Genomic DNA, 10,875 nt, shown 5'->3' on the forward strand with positions numbered 1-10,875 from the left:
TTTCTCCTATGCCGGCGTAAAAAGGAAATTCCTTAGTGCCGCCATTTATAGATGAAAGCTATTGGACGATATGTTACTGTGGCACGGAAGCCAAAGAGCATTCTCGAGCTTTCATTTAAATGGAAGCCCTCATTCGACAAAACAAGTTCAGTATTTAGCCAACAGTGAAATCTGAGATTCGAACTTGAAAAATCTCCAAGGTAAAAAAGAGCAATTTGTTGTCAGTGCTGAAGCCTGAGTATTGATAGCAACCTAATCCACGAAAGACGAGAGAAAGCTTTAAATCTAGAATTTCACCTCATGTGGCAATATAACGGCTAGCGGTTCTCTGATCGGCCCATATCGGTGGTACTGGTGTAATTATAAACATGGGCACAAGTCGGGTGTCTTCAAATGTTCCCACTTTTGTGGTGGTTTTTCATCTTATATTTTCGATCGTCGCCATCGCATTTCTCTCGTACAAAGTTTATTACCTGGAAAGTGAACTATCGTTAGTTCGAGGAAAGATTTCTACTATGGGAGCGAGTAAAACCATAGGCTCGGTACAAACACCGACTCCGTTAACTGCAGCTCCAAGTAGTAAGAGAAGTGGGCGAAATCGCCGAGCAAAGAAAAAGGAGTCCGAATCATCTACGGCAGATCAACTCCAGGTAAAGTGTGTGCAGAGCTTACTTAAGCATATGCAGGTATGTAACGTTTTTCTTTGTTGCTTATTATGTTTCCTGGGGAACCAAGTGAGAAATCAGATCGCACGTATAACTGCCTGGTTGTTTGGTAAAGCTCCAGGATATTTCCCAGGCAAACTTTACAGTTTTAACTATCAACAAGGAAACAGGAAACATTGTCAGACTGTAACCTCACTGGATTTATTACTTCCTCGTGTACATGAGCATTCAGCTTGAACTTTTGGCGGCTCGTTTTTCGACTGAAAGAAACTTTGATGACCACATTTCGAAAGTTTTTGAGATTAATTAAACAACATGTTGTCCCTTAATAGTCATTAAGTCGGCATTACGTCTAGCAACTTTTTTTCCACAATGTTGTGCTTTTGTGGACAAGACTGACATGTGGTTTTATTCCCTTTATCCTGAAGGTCACCGACATTGCAGGAAACGGAACTGGGAAGCTTGTCTGTATGAGAGGTCAGTAAATGCCAGATTTTCCAGCCGACTTTGGACTTTTCCGACTTGTAATTTGTGTTACTAGGTACTATTGTGCGCCACAAAGGTTGTGCCCGGGCGGGCCCTTTCGTATCATAGAGTGTATGACACAATGCCTAAGTAGCTCAATGTTGAGGGGAGGGGAGGGATCAGCTCTTCTGATTGACAAGTAGTTCATCCAGTGGGGAGGGGAAAAAAACCCAGAAGATAAGCAACTTTCAGCAGATTGATGACTTGTTGAGCTCGGGGATATAATTAGTTCGATTCCTATTCTGTTTTATTTGTTAGAAACAATGATTTGTGAACTATAGAGCTAAACATGATGAAAAATTTCCGGGTACAAAGATTGTCAACTTTGAATTTATTGCTACAACTTGCGCCTAACCTTAGAATACCCCCAGACCCAAAGTATTGATGTCAATTTTTGATCCATGTAGCAGGCCAAATCAGAGAGGGAAGGAGGGGTGAGAAAAGTTAGAGAAAAGAGACTGGGGAACGGGAACGCCTGTCGAAAAAAAACCCCTTCAAATGATTTCTGTGTTCACTGGCGAACTTAAAAGTTTGACAAAAAGCCTCTTGAGAATTGAAGCAATTTGACACACAACAATTATAGAGCGTAGTCTCTTTTCCCTCACTTTTTCTCCCTCTCCCCCCCCCCCCCCCCCAGTTACGTAAACCCGCTACGCATGCTAATTTTCTTTTGTTATTTGTAAAATGTTATTGACATTCCCGAGCATGTCTCAATATCTTCGTTTCATTTGGCATCACTTCGGCCATCGTTGTTTTTTCTCAATGTCATGAATCATGTTCATCCTCGCTATCCATATTGCCTGCGGCTCGGGCTAAAATGAGCCTGAGTCGGGCCAAAAACATATTTACGCCCGCGAACATCAACTCTATTGTTATATGGTCATGAATCATGTTCTAAATTTCACGGGGTATAGATTCGTGACAACCATCCTTGCTGTCCCTATCGCAGAATTTAAAAACCTAATTCAGACCAGAAAAGGTAAGAACGTTATATTTCCGACTCTTACAGGTCTCCAGGGACCACCAGGATCACCAGGTCCTCGCGGGCAACAAGGAGTACCAGGTCCCCGCGGTCCACCAGGAGTACCAGGTCCGCGCGGTCGTCGTGGCCGTCCAGGTACAACAGGAAAAATAGGGCCTCCCGGCAGAAGGGGTGCGCGAGGGAGCCCGGGAAAGGGCCTTAGTGCAAATGTCACAGTCATTAAAAACATTGTAAGGCAACAATTAAAGACTTACAATGGAGGTGAACACACTCAACCTCAAGGAGATATTACAAAGTTTGGTAAGTACAAATCTGAAAGACATCGTTTAAAAAAATTGCCTTCTAGTCAAATTTCCTGTCCCTAATTATCATTGGCATGATTTAATCTTTGAATAAGTCACAGCTTTGAGATTTAAACTCACCATGTAATGTGTCCTACCAACAGCTCCGCCTCGATTTACGAGCAAACCTTCGTCACTCATCTCCTTAAAGGAGGGCGCAAATCTGTCAATTAGCATTTCCATATCCGGGAAACCAACACCAAAGGTCACGTGGTCTGTCCAAGGAAAACAATTTGGGGACCAACGTCGATACAAGACTACCGCTAACAAGTTTGAGATAACGGAGGTCCACTTTGAGGATCAGGGAATGATCACGTGCCGCGCTGAAAATTTATTTGGTGTTCAGGAGACAAAAGTAGAACTTACTGTTTTAGGTGAGTTTGAAGCCAAAACAAAATTAAAAACAGTAAACTGTTGCATACGCTATGCGCTATGTCATGTACACTAGTTAGCCACTAGCTGTTTATGTTTACGTTCAAATTTAAACTTTTAAGAACCGTTAATTTTTCTCCCTGAAGAAGACTGAGTGGTGCTAGTTGAAACGTTTGCCCAAATAAACAAGCCCTTTGCAGTAGTGTCAGCCCTGCAAACAATTTGGTTTTAAAACATATATTAATCTGCATCGTTGATCTTACTTATCTTTAAGCCAAAGCTAGAATATTCGGATTGCATCAGTCCCACAAATTAAAGGAAAAAAATCGCGACGAAACAGCTCAAAACTGAAAACAGTCACCTTACTGAGCGCTGGGAAACGTACAGCCAGCTCTGTGTCTGAAGCGCACGCCAGAAAACAATTTGTTATTAATCGAGGTTTCTGGGACACCAACTGCGGAATAAAATTATTCACAAGGATTGCATATATATGTGTCTATTAAGCTACATAAAATTTCACTCGAAACGGTCACCTGACCAAACGTGGAAACTGACGCACAACCAGTGCCAAGAGTGCGGGGGCAAAACGACACCAAGGGAGGAGAAAATAGCTTACACTATCTTTGTCAAGATGGGAAAAAACGCGTAAGGCAAAAAAAAGGACTGGTTTTGACTATTTTTAGTCTTGGAATGTCACATAAACGTCAGCGTTTACGTTGGTAAGTGTAAACCAGCTTATATCTCTTAAACTACAAACACCACAGAATTTTATGTTGCAAAGAATCAATTTGTGTTGGTGTTTTGATTGCAAACATTGTCAGAATTGGCTGCTCCATTTTCAAACTGCACACTAACGAGCAAAAAAACAAAACAAACGAAAGAAACCAATCTCTCTCTCCAATCTGCTAGATTCCCACACCCATGGCTCATCTCTGTTTCTATCATACAGGTTCTCCAAGGTTCCCTAAGTCTCCTCCAGGACAAATGATTGGTTATTTGGGCAAAGAGACAAGACTACAGTGTAACCTCCTTGGCAACCCCACCCCTAAAGTGCAGTGGTCCAGATCACCCCCTGCACCCCTCCCTGAGGGGCGAACCAGAATAAGAAAAGACGGTCTTTATATAAACAACACCGAAAGTGGAGACGGAGGAGTGTATATATGTACAGCAACAAACAAATATGGAATGGTTATTCATGGAACTTTCTTAAAAGTTAAATCAGTCGGTAAGTGAAAACCGCGGTCATGCAGAAAGCGTCCTTTTCAGGTTATCACCGAAGTCATTTTGAATGGTTATGAAGTAGAGAAAAACTTTGTGATAATCTGAAGGAAAAAGCTCTTAGATAAATTCAAAAGGAGCACAAAAATAAGTCTGCTTGTTTTCCCAAACTGCTTAGTTCATCTCTTACGTTTGGCCAGTTTTCCGAAATTGATTATCTAAGTATTAAATGTAAAGTTTTGTATCGAATTCAAGTTTTCCCAAAAGTCAGTTGTTGGGTTTTGTTAACTCTACCTAGGTGCATTCAAACCTGCTCGATCATAAAAGTCCCCTTGAAACCTCTTTTTTATCATCAAATTATCCACTTCCTCTATAAATAGCTCCCAGCTCTTCGCTTGTTTATGTCTCAGTCAATTGAGACCCTTAAACTTATGCCCTGAATGTTCATTCTGAGTCAAATCCATGAGTCTATGCGTGTAAAGCAAACAAAAACGTGGTCTTTGTGAGTATACATATAGTACATATGAATCAAAACATGTTTTAACTACTGCTAAATTAAGAAACACATTGAGTTACTCAGAAAGAACAGCAACCAGTCACGTGATCTCTAGAAAAGGAATAAGAAAAATACTTTTCTGGCCCGAAAGCTCTTCGGGAGCTTTGAGAAAGGCACGCCTGCAGAGCCGAATTGCTTGAAGCCAATTAGCGCTAATCCAGGTTAACTGCCATGACAACTTGTAGATTAAGCTTCTACAAGCAGTACCAATTGTACCTTTTAAATGCCCAATGAATATTGGGTATTTAAAAGGTATTGCCCTCACTATTAATTATAATTCCTATTGTTTTTTATGTAAAAATTGTAGTATGTTTCTATTATTGCACTTTTATTATTCTTTACTTTTTTTGCTGTTTAGTTGCACGTTATACGCCAGTTAGTTGCACGTGGCAGTGACCAACTCGAAAGCCTAAGCTCCTTTGGTCACTGCGCACATTTTACTTTTCACATTTATGTAATTTAATGCTGTCTTTGTTACTTTTCTTATATATTGTAATTTCCTTTTGTAGTAAACCATTGAAATAGTGCATAATAATAAAAACCTTAAAAAAAACCTTAACCTTAACCTTAAGTTTACAGTAATAATAATAACAATCCAGAAGATTGACACAGTCATCCAACCGATTTTTGTTGGTAACAAAATCCAACAAGAACTAAAGATAAAGGAGAGAAAACCATCTATTGTAAAACAGAATTGTGTTGTTTATAAATATCAATGTGACTTGTGTGATGCAAGTTATGTAGGGTTTACACTTCGGCATTTACACCAGCGCGTGGTCGAGCATAAATACCAATCTTCTTCCATTGGCAAACACCTTCTTAATGAACACCGTAATGTCCCTAAAGACCTTGACAGAAATTTTTCTGTCCTTAAGAAGTGCATGAATAAGTTCGATTGCTTAGTTTACGAAATGTTGCTAATTAGAGAGCTAACACCATCTCTCAATGTCCAATCGGACTCAATTCAAGCTAAACTATTTACGTGACATTATATATTCAGAGATTATGTTAATTTTTTGGTGAACTATTTCTGACATTGACTTCAATTATTTCTATCACTTCGAACTTGATAATGGCGTCATGACGACCCCGAAACGTTGTTCCTTTTTATCGTTTATCTTTACTTGTCTATGTATAACCAAATATTATATGATGCAATTAAAATATAGAAAATTTAAGCTAAAATCGATATATATGATACAATTAAAATATAATAAAATTTAAGCTAAAATCGAGATATAAAAATAATTACAACATACACACTGCAAGGATTAAAAACAATGACTTAATTATAAAAAGCAGAAAAAAGACACTTCTTAAAAATTGGAAAACTTGCTGAGTTTCTTACAGTTCTCTCCAACTCATTGAAGTCTTTGAAACAGTGGTACCGCGAACGATGCTTTCCCCAACAGTCAACCCAAGATTAGTGTTTCAAACAACTAGCAATCGGCTCAGGTTTTAAAAGGAATTTAAAACGCTTTAACGCATTTCTTTACTCAGAACCTCCTGTTTTCACCTCAACACCACCGGCTTCAATCACTGTGCCGAGCATCAAAGCCTCCATTCGAGTCAATTGCTCCGCTAAAGGATCACCTTTACCCAAAATCACGTGGTACAAGAACAATGTCAGCATCAATGCCATCAATAACGCGACCACAGATGAAGTCATCAGCGAGATTGAAATCAAACTTTTTGAGCCGTCGGACCAGGCCACGTACCAATGCGTTGCTCGTAACATGTATAACGATTCGGTGGTTACAAAGTCAGAGATAGGTAAGACATCCATTTACATGTTTGTAATTGACTAAACCATTACTGGCATTTTGAAAAACTATTTGGCACGCTCCGAACTCCCTGACGCGGACAAATTTCAAATGGTTTCCAATTGCGATGCCCCACAACTTAACAGTAGAGCGGCTTTCAAATGAGTGTCGTACAGGAATTATCCTGGCCAACCACAGTAGATGCAAACAACGTCATCAACCAATCAGAATCAGACGCAAATACATGGAACAGGCTCAGCCCAACCGCGCGAAAATGCGTGCGAGCAAATCACGATTGGTTTTGCTTCTCATTGGTTCAGAAATTCGCGCCAGTTTTTCTGACCAATCACAGAGCGTAGTATAGCGAAATCAAAGCAAACACGAAACTACTTTCGCCTCTCAATTGAAGACCACTCGAGCTCTAGTAAAAGTGATAAAAAGTCAAAATTAACATTTTGAAACTTTATTATACTACCCTTGCAACCTTCCAGAATACAGATTACCTGAAATGGCCTCCGTTTTCAAACGCAAGGCATTTTTCCCCCTTTTGATTAAAGGTTTGTTTTCGTTAATTGTAATTGTTTTGTTGTTGTTGTTGTGTTTGTTTTTGTTATTGTTGTTGGTTTGTTTTTTGTTGTTGTTTTTTTCTTTTCTTTTATTTTTCGTAATTTCTACGATTAATATTCCGACAGTTATCGAAAGATAATAGTGATACAGTCGAATCTCCCTTTGCGACCACCTCTCGTAAGCGACCACCTCTCATTAGCGACCACTTTTCCAAAATACCAAAAGTTTTCAAGTCAGATCACTTTAGATGGAACCTCTCGTAAGCAACCACCTCTCGTGAGCGACCACCTCTCGTAAGCGACCACTTTTAGAGATGAATGTTTAAAATTTTTAATTGCTTTTAATCTCCCGTAGGCGACCACTTAACACACAATCTGCTGTATCTCTCACGGGCGAAAATTGAAAAATGTGTCGCTGGTTACATCATTACAGCGGACACCGTAAATCTCACAGTCGGAGCTACCGAAAGTGTTTCCCAATAGAGCTTAGCACTAAAACAATTGATAAAATACACATGTACTATACTTCACACTGAAATAAACTTTAATCAGATTGAATCCCTTGTAGGAAGAAACTCTCTTATCTTTTATCTCTCTCATCTTTTTGCTTATGTTCCGTTCCCTGAAAAATTTAGACAGCGCTACCTGGAGTAATAAAAGAATCAAGTTTCTTTCACAATAATTGTCTCAATCGCTGTAATAAGTCAGGGGCACCCAACGGATCGTTTAGGTAAATTATCTGTTCGGAAGGCCCTTAATCCCCTACAATTTTCTAAAGGGAATTTTCACCTCGAACTTTCGTGATATGGGAAATTTAAGGCCTAGTGTTTTCGGATTGATAAAAATGTCGTTTCGGGTGCCGAAAAAAGGCCAGCTAAGATTTTCGGAAGGGAAATAAGACCTAAGGTTTTCGGGAAATGGACAAAGATGCCCTAGTAATTTCGAAAAGACTCAAGCTCCCCTAGAACTACCGAACAGATAAAAATACTGTAGCGCGGCTTGAAATGAACCTACAGAGCTTTAAAGGCACTCCAGATAGCCTAAAATTGCGTTTCAAAGGATTTGAGAGAAACGTCTCTCGTTGGGTGCCCCTGATAAGTAATTTGAAAGATACAGATACAAACAACTGAATCACCATATACCGGCCCTAAGATTTTTTGTCTAGAATCATTTTGGACCAGTCTTAGAGTCATTGTCTGAGAAAACCAGGCAGAGGTGAAAGATGGGGGTCGGCCGATTTCCTTCAAACTTACACCATTTAATGTCTGTCCGAAATGATAATGAATGATGCTATTTAGCAATTCTCTTGCTGTTGCGTTTCGTAGTTTGACCACCCCCCCTGGTTTTGACCCTTACTGACCCTGATGTCACGCAAAATATATGCAGAATTTGAAGCTCAATAAAATATATTTCGCCTCATTTCTGTGGACTCATATCGATTGCTTGTATTGTTTATCGTCTAAAAAACGTTGTTAAAGGAAAATATCCCGACTTAACATAAAACTTAATTTTTTATGGAATTTTGCAATTTCCTTGCGATCGCGAAAATGTCTTGGGCCAAATGTGAGGCAATTTCGAAACTGTTTTTCTCAGAGGTGCGGCGTTCCTTTCCAAAAATTTCTTGATATTTTATAAGCCAAACATCTGTTCTCCCAAAATCAGCAAACTCTAACTTGAGCCATTAAAATGCGTTTGCATGAGCCACGCTCGAAGTCAAAGATGATTCGGTATTTTTGCTAATAAAGTTCCACAGCGGTTTTTTCTCGGTTTTTCTTTATTTCATCTTCTTCTTTTTTGATTTTTTCTTTTTTTGTTTTTGGATAAGCTCGATGAAACTATCCTAACTCTTCGAGGTAGAACTTCCCTGGAAGATTTAGTTGAGTGACGCTTTGGGCAGGAATAACATCAAATTGGTGTTAGCTCACACTTGATTGACCTTGATTTGATTATGCGTGACATGTCACGGTATTTGACAATTGTCAAACGTGATCACAAACAGAACACATTTCCCACTTTTTTTTACACTTGCATTTTAAACTTGGTAACAACAAGCATTTCCCTGAAACTGTATTTAGTCTTGGAGTCAGTCTGTTGTTGATAATTGTTAATTAAAATAAAAAAAGCATCAAATACCTGTGAAACTTGCCACGGCAAAAGAACCTCCGGTATGTTCGTTACATAACAGGCAATTGAAAGAACAGCAAATCTTTCTTCTGTGCTCTTTCTGGTCTGTGGATCCGCCTTGTGGCGCTGAAGATGTTGGTTTGAAGATTTGTCCCTGGCTATCCTGTACACGAGATATTGAATCGCACTGGCTCGTCAGTCTTGGTTTGGGAAGAAAGCGTGGCGCGACGGGTTCAAAGATCTCCGAAGCCGATTTGATTCTCAACAGAGCAGGTAAATTTGATGTCCCTGAAGATGAGAAGGAGGAATGACTGTTTGCCCCAGACATCACAAGAACCTTACAACAGACTAGACTGGCCGATAACGGACTATTTGTTTCCACCCAAGTTATAAGGGACAACGGGGTCAGGCATTAAATACACAAACCCGACGAGTAAATGGCAAGATGTCACAAGGCATTTTTGAGCTGCATAACGCTGTTGTTCTCATCGGTTCAGGTTCGTGTTATGTTAACTGACTGTATGAATACTAGACTCATTTAAAAAATATAAACAACATACCATTTACAGCCGTGGGAACCGAACGCGAAGTTTAGGACATTTGTTTTGTTTACATTTGTTCCGCGGAGTCGCAATGCCGCCTTAAACAGGAGAACCAATCTTAACCTCCATGCTAGCTATTGTATTTTGATATAGTTTAAAAGCAGTTTTTGCTTGGAATTTGGAATAAAAGCGGGCAACATTCTACCTCATTAAAGTGTCTCTCAAATATATATTAGATATTTCATATCCATCAGAAGAAACTAATTTTATTTTATACCAAAAATACATTGTATTTTTTTTTTACAAGGAATCATGATTTTTGGTATAAAACAAAACTAGTTTCTTCTGATGAATATGAAATATTTAATATATAATTGAGAAACACTTTAATGGGGCAGAATGTTTCCCGCCTTTATTCCAAAATTCCAACTAAAAGCTGTTAAAATACAATAGTGTAGCATGGAGGTCAAGATTGGTTGTCCTGTGATACGACTAATTTGAGGCGGCATAATGCGACTCCGCGGAACAAATGTAAACAAACCAAATGTCCGAAACTTCGCGTTTGGTTCCCACGGCCGTAAATGGTATGTTGTTTATATTTTTAAATGAGTCAAGTATGCAGTCACTCAGTTAACATAAAACGAACCTGAACCGATGGGAACAACAGCGTTATGCAGCTCAAAAATGCCTTGTGACATCTTGCCATTTACTCGTCGGGTTTGTGTTTTACCCTTTCGTTGTCCCTTATAACTTGGGTGGAAACACATAGTCTGTTTTCGGCCAGTCCAGTCTGTTGTAAGGTTTTTGTGATGTCTGTCTCTTCACATCTTCAGGGACATCAAATTTACCTGCTCTGTTGAGAATCAAATCGGCTTCGGAGATCTTTGAACCCGTCGCGCCACGCTTTCTTCCCAAACCAAGACTGACGAGCCAGTGCGATTCAATATCTCGTGTACAGGATAGCCAGGGACAAATCTTCAGATCAACACCTTCAGCGCCACAAGGCGAACCCACAGACCAGAAAGTGCACTTCAGGTTTATGGCGGAACCCAACGCATTACAGAAGAAAGATTTGTTGTTCTTTCATAATTGTCTGTTATGTAACGAACATACCGGAGGTTCTTTTGCCGTGGCAAGTTTCACAGGTATTTGATGCCGTTTTTATTTTAATTAACAATTATCAACAACAGACTGACTCCAAGACTAAATACAGTTTCAGGA

At 39.5% G+C, this 10,875-nt stretch overlaps 1 protein-coding gene across 1 annotated transcript; it reads left to right on the forward strand.

Annotated features, from left to right (window-relative positions):
• LOC146463011 (roundabout homolog 1-like) lies at nt 1-6,527 on the forward strand. The gene is made up of 6 exons (XM_085084982.1): nt 1-686; nt 1,094-1,142; nt 2,200-2,472; nt 2,618-2,887; nt 3,835-4,110; nt 6,160-6,527. Exons 1-6 carry the CDS (start codon nt 369-371, stop codon nt 6,465-6,467), a joined length of 1,494 nt encoding a protein of 497 aa, XP_084941108.1. The 5' UTR covers nt 1-368; the 3' UTR covers nt 6,468-6,527.
• Nucleotides 6,528-10,875: the final 4,348 nt, after the last annotated feature.

The sequence above is a fragment of the Pavona decussata genome, unplaced genomic scaffold, assembly GCF_977016875.1.
Source record: "Pavona decussata unplaced genomic scaffold, jaPavDecu1.1 SCAFFOLD_182, whole genome shotgun sequence".
Classification (NCBI taxonomy): Eukaryota; Metazoa; Cnidaria; class Anthozoa; order Scleractinia; family Agariciidae; genus Pavona; species Pavona decussata.

Bases quoted from the DNA above. Each gene is read 5' to 3' on its own strand.
- LOC146463011 (XM_085084982.1), top strand. From the start codon at position 369: ATGGGCACAAGTCGGGTGTCTTCAAATGTTCCCACTTTTGTGGTGGTT. The intron at 1,143-2,199 runs GTCAGTAAATGC...CGACTCTTACAG, and splicing joins GAAGCTTGTCTGTATGAGAG to GTCTCCAGGGACCACCAGGA. The intron at 4,111-6,159 runs GTAAGTGAAAAC...TTCTTTACTCAG, and splicing joins CTTAAAAGTTAAATCAGTCG to AACCTCCTGTTTTCACCTCA.